General features: G+C 44.0%; 2 protein-coding genes and 1 pseudogene across 3 annotated transcripts; 2 read left to right on the top strand and 1 right to left on the bottom strand.

Annotated features, from left to right (window-relative positions):
* Positions 1–85: 85 nt before the first annotated feature.
* Positions 86–3,214, bottom strand: LOC100843705 (probable L-type lectin-domain containing receptor kinase S.7). The gene is made up of 2 exons (XM_003577096.4): positions 1,089–3,214; positions 86–406 (listed from the first exon to the last, which is right to left on the bottom strand). Exon 1 carries the CDS (start codon positions 3,063–3,065, stop codon positions 1,089–1,091), a length of 1,977 nt encoding a protein of 658 aa, XP_003577144.1. The 5' UTR covers positions 3,066–3,214; the 3' UTR covers positions 86–406.
* Positions 3,215–4,952: 1,738 nt separating this feature from the next.
* Positions 4,953–6,445, top strand: LOC112268625 (annotated as a pseudogene).
* Positions 6,446–8,601: 2,156 nt separating this feature from the next.
* On the top strand, positions 8,602–12,560 carry LOC100846143 (ribosome quality control complex subunit 2). Of its 2 annotated transcripts, none has more exons than XM_003577102.4 (6): positions 8,602–8,949; positions 9,379–9,432; positions 10,786–11,030; positions 11,193–11,321; positions 11,435–11,494; positions 12,184–12,560. In XM_003577102.4, the coding sequence occupies exons 1-6, from the start codon at positions 8,745–8,747 to the stop codon at positions 12,328–12,330; spliced, it is 840 nt and encodes a 279-aa protein (XP_003577150.1). In that variant the 5' UTR covers positions 8,602–8,744; the 3' UTR covers positions 12,331–12,560. The 2 variants fall into 2 exon arrangements, with proteins under 2 accessions (XP_003577150.1, XP_010237340.1); XM_010239038.3 differs by having other exon boundaries at positions 8,607–8,949; positions 10,798–11,030.
* The last annotated feature ends 1,854 nt before the right edge of the window (positions 12,561–14,414 follow it).

Raw genomic sequence — 14,414 nt, 5'->3', positions numbered from 1 at the left:
GCATCGATTTTATTATACTAACAAACTGTTAAGCAAGATCAAGTACCAGTTGTGAAGTTTCTAAAAAAAAGTTGTGAAGTGATTATTCCAGAGAGAAACTATCAGCGAGTTGTTGTCTCACAAACATTCTGTATCCTGAATGGTGCTACAAACATCAAACATGCTTTCCACAAAAAAAATAGCAGAAAAAAAACATCAAACATGCGATCATTCCACTGAATTCAATGCAATCTTTTGAATTCAACATTTCTAGCATCTACAAGAACTCGACAGGAACTCATTCCTCTGTGAGAACATGACCATATTTCTTTCTGCACTGAGATTTACATATTGATAGTGTCAACATCGACAATCTACCACCAAAACTTCAGAGTTTACCGACATGATTTGTCTTCTCAGCAGCTACCTGTACAGCGAAAGTTCACTATGTTAATTATAGAGGCAGTGATTCTTCCAAAATATGATCGCACGAAAATAATAATTAATCCACTGCTTCACTGAAGTCTGATAATATGAACTTAGGCCACTTCAAATTAGTTACAGTAGAGTGTTTTTTTATATAGTTGTAGAGTGGTTTGTTTAACTTGCACAATATTGGTCTGTTGAATGTGACAGTCTTAGAAATAGTAGTTCAATTTGGCACACTCTTCAGATGGTGCTGGAAGCAAGGCAAAGGCAAAGCGCTAGCTAGTGTGCTTCCGCTATTACTCTGATGAAGCAAGCGGGGTATAAGTGCAAATTAGCATTCACTTCTATCAATAGGTTACAGTTCTGGTGCCAACACATATATGAGATGCTAGCAAAGACTTTCTGTTGCTTCAGAAATAAACTTTCTCAGAAATCATTGATCATAACTAACAAGCTAAACATGCATATTAACATTAATGGTTACTCACGACAGGGGGGCTTGCTGTGATCCTGCTTAACTCATTCTAGCACAATTTTCAATAGATTGAATGGATTATTTGTTGGCATAATTTGGACAACAACATAACTAAGCAACAACTTCACACACTAAAATAATGCACAATGTAAAGGTATATGGATCATATCTGCAAGAGAATATATTGCTACAAAAAACCTCTCACCTAGTTTATGTCGATTTTGAGCTCAAAGAGATCACTTGAAACTGTGCTCTGATTGCATTCAGAGACTATCCCCTCAAAATCAATAGGTGCATTTGAAACAAAAACAAGCAGCGGCTTCTTTCTCGGAACAGGCAGTGGCTCGTTCTTGCCCTCCAGTATACCTAAAACAGTCCTCATGACAGGTCTCTCTTCTGAAAACGGATTCACACAGCTCAAACCTAGAAGAAGCAGCCTCATTATTTGCTCTGTGTCATACTCCCCATTCAGGCTTTTATCAACAGCATCCAAAAGCTTGCCTTTAGAATGCAAATTCCAAACCCAATCGACAAGATTCAACATGTTCATACTATCAGGTGCTTCTCTCTCTATTGGCCGCCTTTGTGTGCAGATCTCCAGCAGCACAACCCCATAGCTATAGACATCGCTCTTTTCTGTTGCTCTCCCCATCTGGAGGTACTCAGGGGCAAGGTAGCCAACAGTCCCTGCTGCCAAGGTTGACCGAGGGCTAGTATTCGGATCCTTCAGCCTTGCAAGCCCAAAGTCCCCCAACTTAGGATTGAAATGTGAATCCAGAAGTATGTTACTGCACTTGATGTCCCTGTGGATCACTTGCTTGTCATGTTCTTCATGCAGGTAAGCAACCGCAGAGGCAATGCCCATGGCCACATTGTAGCGCTGAGCCCAGTTGAGAGTGACATGACGGTGCGCACCTGGACAAGAGTGGAGAGCCATGTCCAGGCTTCCATTTGACATGAACTCGTACACAAGCAGCAGCTCATCCTTCTCAGCGCACCACCCTTGCAGCTGAACCAGATTGGGGTGCATCAGGTCAGCAATTATTGTGAGTTCAGCGGTGAACTCATTGTGGCTGTCCCTGGATTGCTTGGAGCGCTTGACGGCATATGTGACCCCAGAGCGTGGGAACACCGCCCTGTATACAGTACCGAAACCACCACTGCCAACCACTAGAGAAGGATCAAATCCCTTTGTCGCCGAGAAGAGATCTTGGTACAAGAACTGCCTCGGCTGATCAGCTGCCTTTGCTCTAACACCCTTGTTAAACCCTGCAGTACCAAACCTCCAGTTCTTCAGATACATTATCACAAACAGCATGACTGCACCAAGAAACCCAATGGGCAAAGCAATGCCGAGACCCAGTGCGAGCCTTTTGCGGCGCCCATCCTCACGGCCGGCGACACTGCCCAACGCGGCGGGGGCGCTGTGGACATTGTCTGACACGTTGTGCGAGGGTCTTGACGCGGGGTCGACAGCTGGTAGCCCGCTGGTCTGGAAGCTCCAGCTGTGGATGACGAAGCCGCCATCGCTGCTCCTGTTGTTGTCGGACGAACACGAGACCTCGAAGCCGACGAACATGAGCTCCGCGAAGCTAGTGGAAAGGCCCGTGGAGTTGGCTACCAGCAGCGCGGGCGTCGGCGGCCGCAGACTCGCGTGGCTCAGGAACACCTCGAGACGAGAGCGGCGGGCGTCGTAGACGACCCACGAACGGACCTCGTTGCCATTCCGCAGGTCCACCGCTCCGGTGGAGTTCCCGGCGACGTCCTTGCCGGCGGACGAGGCGGACACGCGGTTTCTAGACGCGTCGAAAGCGACCTCGAGCGGGAGAGACCGGTTCGCGCGGCCCTCGGCGGCGGCGACCGGGTCGGGGAGGAGCACGAAGGAGAGACGGGAGGCGGGGCGCGCGGGAGCGGGGGAGGCGAAGAGGAATGAGGTGGCGAAGGAGGCGCTGGGAGGAAACGGGAGGGGCAGCGGGAAGAGGGCGTGGGAGGAGGGCGGCGGGAGGGAGACGGAGGCGGAGCGGAGCGAGGCCCCGCCGAGGAGCGTGAGGTTTCGGAGAGAGAAAGATGGGAAGGCGAAGGCGACGGTGGTGGTCGCCGCGTCGGCTGCGGGCGGTGGCTGGAGGGGCAGGAGGAAGAAGACGACGGCGAGGAGGTGAAAGGCAGGAGGTCTTGGAGCCATGAGATGAGAGAGGGTGGCGGTGGCCGGCGATCAAGCAGAGAAGAAGAGCGGCTCACATAGCCCAAATTAATCCTCCAGCTTGCAAATCGTCCCTGTAGTCCTGTACTGTATGGCTCCTCCGAATTTGAAAAGAAACACTAATTATTCGTCGCAAAGAAAAAGAAAAAACACTAATTAAATACGGCCGATGCAGCGGTGGCCGAAGAGCGGCTCACACACAAGCCCAAATAAGTCCTCGAGTTACCGGTGTTTTTCCAGTGATTCTAGACTTTTATTTCGATACCATCCAAAATCTTGTCAAAACCGTGAGCATCCAACTTTTTCATTGGACCTTCGACCCACTCCCTATACATCATCTCGTTCCTCTGATATGGCCGGAGCCGTCTCAGTATAACCCATCAATGAGGTCGAATCATGGCATGGCCGATGAACGCCACTTCTCTTTAGAACCCTCCTCTGTACCACCACCACCTCCTCGTCGAACCGTCTGTGCGTCAAATCCTCCAAGTCGAATTGAGAGTCAGTGTTGGCCGAGGGGATCCGAGTCAGGAGCTAATGCCGTCGACCACGAACTTCTCAATCAAGGTGGTATATCCCACCTCGGATTTGAGAGCAATGAAGCGGCGATCGACGCGGGTCGGTCGGCATGGAGACCGCTCAACCTTGGCTCGAGATGTACCACTCGTCGGTGACCATAGGCAGAATTTTACCCGGTATTAACCCGGTAAACAGGCACGGTTAACCCGATAAGTAGGCATAGTTCAACTGGTAAGTAGACAAAGTGAATCCAGTATGTAGGCGTGGATAAAATGACAAGTACGCAAAGTTAAACCGACAAGTTCACTTTGCAGGTAGTCGTGGATGGAATAATTTTTTTGGTGAAAGTGTCGCCCCTAGTCCGCTCTCCTTATTTTTTTTGTTGTTTTTGTTGGGCTTAAATTAGTCTCCGATGAGCTTTTCATGTAGGAGTAGTTTTTTTTAGTAAGAATTGTTTTTTTGAAAAAACTCAGACGGTTTTTAGCGATCGGCTCCGGTGAAACATGACGGCTAGACGCGGGACACGCGAGCCACACGGACAGAACACTACGAGCTACAGAAGACAACTAGGCTGGGATGGCAGCACTGCACTGAGCATGGAGGCCTACGTGCTGGACTGGCTGCACTGCACCCACGCGTGCGCCGTACGCTAAGGTCGGTGCGCACGGTGGCCCGGTAGTCTAGTCCATTATTCTTTTCGACAAAGTTGGTCAAAACTAAAAAAGTTTGACTTACGATAAAACCAAAAAATAAATTTATTTATGGACAGAGGAAATACATAGTAAGCGGTATCACGTCGCCAGAATAGGGACGGACCCAATTGGAACGGTATATGGGAGTATTTTTGTTCGATGATTAAGATGAGCAATTTTTGCAAGATACAAGAATTATAAAAAAAGGTACTTGTTTGGTATTTGTCACGTGGCTGTGGATGCAATTTATAAGAGCATCACCAGCAGACTACTCAAATGACCCCCTATAGTTATATTTGGGGGTTTTCAGCAAAAATGCCCCTCCAGCAGAACACCCATCCAACTACCTAAACCTAGCCGGTCCCCAAATCCCCATCGGGAGCCCCCAGGTTCGTCCGCCGGAACGGGAGTCCCTATCGCTGCTGCGCCAACGGAATCGGTCCTCTTCCCGCTACTCCCGCCAAGGTACGTTCCTCCCTTCCCTTCCCTTTCCCTTCTCCCTGCACGACGAGTGAAGAGGCGAGTGGCAGGTGCGGCGGCACTGTCGATCCACGCGAGGCAGAGGACGGGTGGGATGGGCGGCGGAGCTCGGGGCGGGCGGGATAGGCGGCGGGCGGGGGCCGGGGGATGCGTGCCAGCACGGCTGGGGGCGGGTGGGATGGGCGACGGGTGGGGGCGGGCAGGATGGGCGGCGGAGGTCGGGGCGGGTTGGATGGCCGGCAGTGTTGGGGAAAGGTCGGGGAAGGGTGGCGGCCAAGATGTAGCAGGGGATTCCCATTTTTTGCAGAGAGAAATAGCAGGAAGAATAATTGGTTGTAGATAGAAATAGCAGCAGATTTATACATATATGTAGATGCAAATTGTAGATCAATTTAGTTGTTGTTTTATGAGATCAGATCATACAATTGCTTATAATTCTTTAGTGTGTTTCAATTGAAAGCCAGAGTAGATCATTCTTTGTTGTTGTTTCATGAGATCGGATCATACAATTGTGACTCAATTGCTTATAATTTTTTAGGGTGTTTCAATGGACAGGCAGAGTCCTATGGGTCTCTACACAAATTTGTTGAGTGAAGGATACACCCAAGAAGCTCGGGACCAAAATTTGGGCAGTCCATTCGGAGAACAAGTAATGCAATCTCAAGTAACTCCTCCAGTAAAACAAAACACCAAGAGGACAAGAAACTTCAAGATGAAGTGTTGGTGGCTGCATGGTTGCATGCTAGTATGGATCCAATAATAGGTACTGAGCAAAAGCATGCAACTTATTAGAACAGGATTCATGAGGAGTAAGAATTGCACAGGCCACAAGGAAGTGAGCGCAATGTCAATTCCATATCACATCGTTGGTCCGTTGTGAAAGAACAAGTGGGTAGGTTTTGTGGATGTTACGAGCAAATAATGCATAGGCACGAAAGCGGGAAGACAGAGCAAGACAAGGTAGTTCATCAAGTTGTTTATTTTCAGCCTATATTCATATGTTTTAAGCAAATAAACTAAGACATATTCGCTTGTGCAGATTGTTGATGCTCTCAAATTGTTCAAGTCACAAGATAAGACCAATAAAGGGTTGTGCTCATGCATTGTTGGAACATGCTGCGTTTCGAACAAAAGTGGTTAGCTCAAGTTGACAGGTCATCTCAAAGTAATAAAAGGCAGAAGTCAAGCTCCAATGCAAGTCCAAGTATGTCTACTCCTGAAATCAACACGGTCCATATTGATGACTTTGAAACTACATCTCCGGTCAAAGCGGATCACATGAAGAGACCTATTGAGAAGAAGGCGGAGAAAGAACGACAACGTCAAGGTAAAAATGTTACCTCTTTAGAAGATAGTAATGTTGTGATGGCTTTGGATGTTGTGTTCTCAAAGAGGACAGAGTTGGAGAAGGCAAGAGAAAAGGCAAGACAAGAAAGAGAGATGGCAAGAGAAACGGCAAGACAAGCAAGAGAGGATGCAAGAGAGGCATCAAAGGAAAAGCGCTATGTTGGAGCACTTGCAATGGAGCAAAGGAAGTTTGAATTCGAGGAAAGGAAGATGGAAATGGAGATCATGAACAAGGATCTTAGTTCGCTGGATGATGACCAAAAAGAATACTACAAGATGGCAAGACGTGATATCATTGACCGACGATCTAAAAGATCAATTTGAATATGTTGTTGTATGCACTATTTGAGTATGTTGTTGTATGCACTATTTGAGTATGGACTATGTTGTTGTATTAACTATTTGAGTATGGACTATGTTGTGGTACTAACTAATTGAGTATGGCATAATTCGTTAAAGTAGTTGCATACATTACCATACATAATATATATTACACCCTTCCATAATGTAAAAATAGTACATGCTAAATAGATCAAGTCGGCAGGGTAACCTTCTTTGGGACAAAACCTTTCCGACTTAGATCCTAACTCTAACTACATACGACTAGGTATATTGCACACTACATTGCCCCATAAAGTTGCCATAGGTGCTCAACCAGGTCATACTTTAGTTGAGAGTGGACTTGTGCGTTGCGGATGTCAAGATGATTTTGAATGAAGTTCGAGAATTCAGCCGTCTGTGCATGAGAGGGAATAACCTTTTCTCCCATGTTGTCGTAATTGTAGTTTTGTGGACCTTCATCTCGCTCATCTTCAACTATCATGTTATGCATGATAACATAAGCTGTGATGATATCATGGATTACTTCTTGATCCCACAGTCTTGTTGGTCCACAAACAATTGCAAAACGAGCTTGAAGCACTCCAAATGCTCGTTCCACATCCTTCCTATGTGCTTCTTGACATTTTGCAAAATATTTATTCTTCTGCCCTAGTGGAGAGGGTATTGTCTTCACCAATGTTGCCCACTGCGGGTGTATGCCATCGGCAAGGAAGTACCCCATTGTATAATTGTTACCATTTACTGTAAAATTAACTTCTGGAGCTTGCCCTTCTGCTAGCCTTGCGAAGATCGGGGAACGGTGAAGAACATTGATGTCATTAAGAGAGCCAGGTAAACCAAAAAAGGCATGCCAAATCCAAAGATCTTGTGAAGCAACAGCTTCTAGAATGATTGTGGGCTCATGCACATGGCCAGTATACATACCTTGCCATGATGAAGGGCAATTTTTTCACCCCCAATGCATGCAGTCGATGCTCCCTAGCATTCCAGGGAACCCTCCGCTCTCTCCAATTGCAAGCAATCTAGCGGTATCGGCTTCATTTGGAGATCTAAGATACTCATCTCCGAAAACTTCAACAATAGCTCTAACAAATGCTTTCATACATTTCAAAGCAGTACTTCCTCCAATCCGAACGTACTCATCTGTAGCATCCGTTGCTACACCATAAGTCAACATTCGGAACACTGCGGTAGCCTTCTGAAGAGATGATAATCCAAGTTTTCCAGCAGCATTTCTTTTCTACACAAAATAGCTATTGTGTTCCCGCACAGCTTTCACTATGCGAAAAAACAACGGCCGAGACATTCGAAACCTGTGAAACAAAGGTAATTAGTTGAACACTAGAGGAACAATATAAATGCAAGTAAAAACCATATGTACGCATTGCTTACCTTCGGCGAAAATATGAGGGGCCATAGACAGGATGCTGCACGAAGTAGTCTTCGAATAATTTAGCATGCCCAGCTGACGTATCACGGTTAATTACCTGACAACCCAGCACTGAACCGCGATGGCGTCGAGCATTGAACCGCGTGTTCGCGTCGAGAACTATGGCCGCCGTAGCAACCATTAGTTCATGGCTCTCGTCTTCATGCTCCTCCTCCTCCTCCGAACTCACGTATTGCCAAAGTAAGCGACGACTCATTTTTGTGAGAGGAGGCTGAGAGATGTGCTAGAGAGTGAATGGACAATGGCTTCAGAGCTCCACATATATGTAGACCAAGAAATATATCCGTTGGAAATATAGTCGTCGGGAATATAGCCGTTTGGAAATATAGCCGTCGGAAATATAGCCGTTGAGAATATAGCCGTTTGATAATTAAATTATAATATTATCGTTTATTTACTTAAATGAATATTAAAATAAACTATTCGATTTAAATTATAAACGTTTCAAATATATAATTTCAAGTCAAATTGTTTGAAATATAGATTTTTTTAAAAACGGTCGAAGCATATGAATAAAATATTGATGAATAAATTATAGGGGGTGAGATTTGGATAGTCTGCTGGAGAGATGACAAATTTGGAGAGAAATCTATACTAGAAAGTCCCCGTGTGCTCACATTTACTTAGTCTGCTCGTGATGCCCTGAATTCTTCTCTCGGTCGGGGCCGAGTGAGCGCCTTCCCGCAGGCCATATTGACCTAGATCCGACGGCCGGCGCGCCTCTACGCCTACACGACCCTCCCTTTTCGGTCAGGCCGTGATTCCTCCAGCCTTAACACCCCAAAACTCTCCTCACTCAGCACGCGGCGGCGGCGGCGGCGGCGGGGCGAGATGATCAAGAGGCGCTACTTCAGGCAAGACCACGGAGATAGCGGCTCGTCGTCATCCTCCTCCTCTTCAGGATCGGACTCGGACCACGACCCCGCGGAAGAAGAGGTCGCTGATGACGAAGTAGAAGAGGAAGAAGATGAAGCGGCCACGGAAGAGTCGGGAGAGGAAGAGGAAGAGAAAGTGGAACGACAGGTCGAAGATGAAGGTGAGCTTTGCTTGCCATCTGGAATCATCTGAAAGTGGTTACATCAGTCGCCTTTGTTGCTCGATATGTTTCACGTGTAATCAATTTTTTTTGTATCAGTGGACTTGTTCATTTTGATTGTGGACATAATAGTATGCCATCATTTCTTGTTTTTAATCTGAGGTCATTTTGATTGTGGACATAACAGTATGCCATCATTTCTTACTGTTAATCTGAGTTGTCAGGCCTCTGTCTTGTTCTAACATTCTTATTTTCTTGTACATTGAACTTTTTGCTTAACATATAGGACTACATCTGCTGCATTTTGTTGTTTTAGATGGTTTCACTGACCACTATAAACATCCCTTATGATGCATAGCTTGAGCTTAAACCCATTAAAGTGCAAAAGTTGTTAATGCAGTTTTTCTTCTTTGGTTTCTCCTGTATCAGGTTTAGGATACCAAAGTGAGGACAGTTCTGGCCATGCTGTTGACGAACCTTCAGGTATTCATCCTTCTTGCTTTTATGTAGACTAAATCGTATTTGAAACCCATTTATATCTGCTTTTGAGACGGAACAGTTCAAAGAATATAAGCAACAACTTAGCCTGAGTTACGCTTTTGACTGTAGTAAAGTAGCTAGTACGGAGTACTACTTATGTTCACATGCCAGGACACTTTTTAGGGACCTTCATTTGTATTTGGAACTTAGAATAAATTTTAATGGCATCTCAGTAAATTCTGTCCATGTTTGCAAGAAGTGCACTTGTGTTGCGAGGCTGCCTTATGGCAAGTAGTACTTCTCTGTTACCTAATTAGATGCCCGCCTGTGTTACCCCTGAGATCTCAGTTTCCTAGTCAATATCTTGTGGGTGTACCATTTGATACACTGGTGGAGCCAGATTATTTTTTTTAGCCTGGACAAACCACAATCATAACTAAGATTTGTGGCATGTGGAGATTTCAATATTCTATAGCATTTGTAGGTCAATGCGCATAATTTTATAATAGAGATTTATTCTTTTGAGCAATTTCTTCTGGATTAATTGTTCTTGCACAGGAATGTAGTCACCAGATTCTGTTCGGTCATACACAAACCAACATATACGAGATTAAGTTTTAACCAAGAGAAAGAGACTAGAAGCGAATTTGTAGTAATTGGCAAGCAGCAGTTGACCGTGCAAAAAGAAATACTCCCTCTGACCCATATTACTTGTCTCAAATTTGCCCAAATATGGATATATCTATGTTTAAAAAGCGTCTAGATACATGTAATATTTCGACAAGTAATATGGGTCGGAGGGAGTATGAAAGATTGAGATCAGGGTAACAGTGAACACAGTTTGATGCTATCTCATCGCTCCGTAAAGAACACTGAAAACATACTGGGCAGGTTAGCGGGTGACAGCAGAGTACCTCCAATGCCGAACTACAGCTCAATAAGGAGCCCGGGCCTCTGCCCAGGTTTGCCATTGGCAATGTCTCCACCCTAGATTTTATAAAAATGTTAACCTCTGAGGCTTTTTGTTACCAATCTCCACCCATCCTGTCCTTAGATCTAGGCTTGTTTGAGTTTAAGTTATTTGTTTATTTGGTATCTATAGAAATACGGCCATGAAAGTCAATGTTGAGATTTATTACTTTGCAATAATTTAATCTTTTAGCTATATGTTGAACCATTTGATATTGATGATAAACCTGTTTGTTGGACCAATTTTTTTCTTGGAGTATGAGTAGCACATACAATTCATATCTCATTCCTCTTTAGCAGCTCATTAACTACTTCACCGTGAAGCATATTTATGTAGACATCACATGTAATGCTTGAACATGATGCAAGCAATTTTAATGTGGATAGGTTTACTTTCAGATGATGAGAACATCATTGCGACACATGAACAATACCACATGGGAAATTTGCCTGTTAAGAAAGCTTCAAGTTGTAATACTGATTGTGCCAAAGATGCTGCTAAGGAGGATGATGCTATTGAGGTTGATTTCAATAACTACATCCTGAAGTGCAAATCTGTGTATAAATGCAAGCTTTGTCCTAGAATCATGTGCTTAAGTGAGGAGATGGTCAGGGTACATCTTGAATCAAAGGTAGGTAATTCAGAAGAAACCTGATATTCCATCTTGTTTAACATTAAATGGTGAAGACTCGCTGTTCTACAAAAAGAAATGACCATAAGACAATTATAATAGTAATGTTGTACTTGTAAATGCTACCTTCGTCATGTCTTCAGTTTGGTTTCTCTGTTGTAGAGACATGCTCGATCTAAGAAGCTATTGGGAGAAGGCAGGCTTAAGCTGATGCTGAACAGTGATGGTGAGCTGCAGGAAGAGGAAGAGACACATGCTGAACGACATGCTCGGACTATAGCACTTGCTCAGGTGTTGGCACTTTTTATAAAAAGTTTCTAATTCGTGTGATCAATATTGTCCTCTCAAGTTGGATTGCTATTTAGTATGGAATTTAATTCTGTTCATACCTTCTAATGCTTCAGCAAGTACAAAAACCTAAGAAGGATTCAGGCAGGCAGCGACAAGATCGAAGAAGGAAGAAGGTATGGAATCACATCCTCCTGCGTTGTATTAAGCATCCAGGCAAAAGGAACATATCATGTGAAAGCAGCACAAGTGCTGAGAAATCTGAAAATGGTAATATGAGTCGTTGGATCGAGGTCACCAATGGTCAGATTTGCCCGAGTCACAGCAAAACGTGAATCCATCTCTCTTCTGATTCACTTTCAGTTTTCTCTCTTCTGTTCATTCCCCTCTCTTCACCCTTCTGCACTTCCCAAAAAAGGCAAGGCCAGGTCCACTGTCAGTTTTCTAGGAAACATGCTTTAAGTGATTGAGGGTGGGTCGATGACTACAGTATGTACGTTGGTACATGATCCAAGTGCTAAAAAAGCAGAAATTTTCATATCTGCAGAACCCTGATATGCTTCTTCCAGGCAACAACACGCCGAAGGCTTTTAGGCACCATATTGAAAGGCCTGTTCAGCTCAAAACTTGTGTAATAGGCTAATAGCATGTCGCTATCATCTGTATATCAAATTATCTTGAGTAGCATGTCACCATGGAGATCACAGTAGACAGTGGGTACATGAAATAATCTCGAGCAGCACGTTATTGCCATGTCACTCTGTCAGTAGGATGAATCCAATTTTTATCTGTGGTACTGCGTTGTAGTAGAAGTTGTTGGGTGCTTCAGCATTCTGATATTCTGTGCATTGTTTCTTTCTTACAGAAGAGGTCACAGAATCATCCTGAGCAGAAAGAAGAGAGCCAGAACTCTGATAAGAAACGCAGAAGGTTGAAAGACAAGAACTCTGAAAAGATAGGTGCAAGAGTGAATGCAAGTGCAGATAAGAAGAGACGCAAGACTACAAAATGAAGTGGGCGCTGCAGAAACGCTTTTCGTGTATTTGCTTTTTTCTTGTCCTTTTTTGGGCCTGTTGGCTGTTGCACCCTCAGCTGCTATATGTTTGCTAGCTTTTAGCAGGGAGGTAATTGCTCTTAATATATTTTTATGCCTGCTTTACCTTCCATTCCATCTAATAGAAAATCCCTATCTGGATGATTATTTTTATTTTCAATTGCAAGGGGCTCGCAGTAGTTTGACCATTTTTTAGCACATACGTAGATCGTACTGTTAAAGTTAAGATCAGTAAAAATGCTGCAAGAGGCTGCATTTAGGAGGAATTTAGAATTAGTCCGTTGTGTGTATCAAAAGTTATGCTGAAATAGCTAGATGCTCCATGCTTTGCTACTCAGTTTGATCCTAAATTTTTTATTCAAATTTGCCTAAATATGAAAGTATCTATTTTTTTAAAGCGTCTAGATACATGTAATATTTCGACAGCAATTTATGATCCTAAATTTTTTATTCAAATTTGTCTAAATATGGAAGTATCTATTTTTTAAAAGCTTCAAGATACATGTAATATTTCGACAGCAATTTAAGATCGGAGGGAGTATTTTCGAAGGGGGGGACATGCTGTGCTACGAAATAACGGAAGATATTAATAGAGATATTAAATTGAAAAGGTCGTTCTACTTTGTCGTCAGGCTGTTAGTGCTTGGTAACCTGCTGCAATATTATTATTGTTGGTGTTTCAGTTTTGGTAGTGGTTTTGTTACATAAAGCCTTCCCGATGAACAACCAATATCAAGGTCAACAGCGTGTAAAAAAAGCAGAAGATCAAGGTGAACAGTACGTACATATGTGTGCCCTCGGTAGCCAAGGATAATGCATGCCAACGCATCACCAGACCAAGACGGAATTTTCTTGTGATGTTCTAGTCAACAATACAACACTATAGTCTAGAGGTACAGCAGGAAGATAAGGCGGAAACAACATTATAAAATCCACATACGAACAGAAACAATTACCTACGTACCCTAAAGTTGCACGTGAGTGAGCCAGGAGCAATTGAATGGATACGGGTTCTCCACTAGCAATAAAAATAAAATTTTCTGAGTGGACACAACGAGATTAGCTTGCAGGCCTCTGGAACGTGCTGCAAAACAAAACAAAGGCGACGCCCGGTCAAATCAAACACCAAGGAAGCAAGAAGGAGATATCGCGAATTCGCAGCTCGCCAAAACGATGGTCGTGGCGGCCGGGGGTCGCGTTCCATGTCCATAGGCCCAGTTGAGCACGCACTTGTTAGATTGGTCTCCCATCGGCTGGACTCGATCGTGTGGTTATCCAAATCCCTTTTTTGTTTGGTGACGCCGAGTAAGATCTCGTGACGTGGACAGCTATCTATGTGCCCGTTACCTGGTAACTTCCTAGCGTGGAACGTTCTCAAGCTGTGCACGCCTCGCGGTGCGTTACGAACCGGCCTTTTCAATTTGACGGTTTCTCGTTATATACGTTTTAGTATTTTTTTTCCTCATAAGGAAATATATCTTTTAAAGAGTAAAATGCACAGTATGTTCTAAAACTATTCGGAGTGTGTCAAATGAGTCCTAATTCTATCGAAGTGTATATTTAGACTCTAATTCTTTGTAAGTTGTTCACGCGTGGTTCTAATCGAGCCCAAGCCACTGCTGATCGACCAGGTGGCAAGTTGACTTCCACGCTGACTAATTGCCAGGCTGCAGAAAATTACAAATAGGGCCAATCTTTCAATTTTACTCATCCCGAGGTCCTTTCCCTGATTCTCCCCACCCCGTTTGAAATTGCAAAATGGAAAGATTGGGCCTATTTGCATTTTCCAGCAACTCGACACAGTTATCCAGCGTGGCAATCAACTTGCCACCTGGCCGGTCAGCAACGGCTCGGGCTCGATTATAAAATTTGAATTTTAACCAAATTTAAATGCATCTATACACTAAGTCATGTCTACATACATCCAAATCTTGACAAACTTGAAACATCTTTTGTTGGACGGAGGAATACTAATGTAGTATGTTAGTAGTTTTTTTATAAAATTAATCAAACTTTAAATGCTTTGATTTGGATAACAATTT

Source organism: Brachypodium distachyon, chromosome 4 (genome assembly GCF_000005505.3).
Source record: "Brachypodium distachyon strain Bd21 chromosome 4, Brachypodium_distachyon_v3.0, whole genome shotgun sequence".
NCBI classification, from domain to species: domain Eukaryota; kingdom Viridiplantae; phylum Streptophyta; class Magnoliopsida; order Poales; family Poaceae; genus Brachypodium; species Brachypodium distachyon.
Note: the sequence above shows the minus strand (reverse complement) of the source record. Positions and strands in the feature narration are given on the sequence as shown.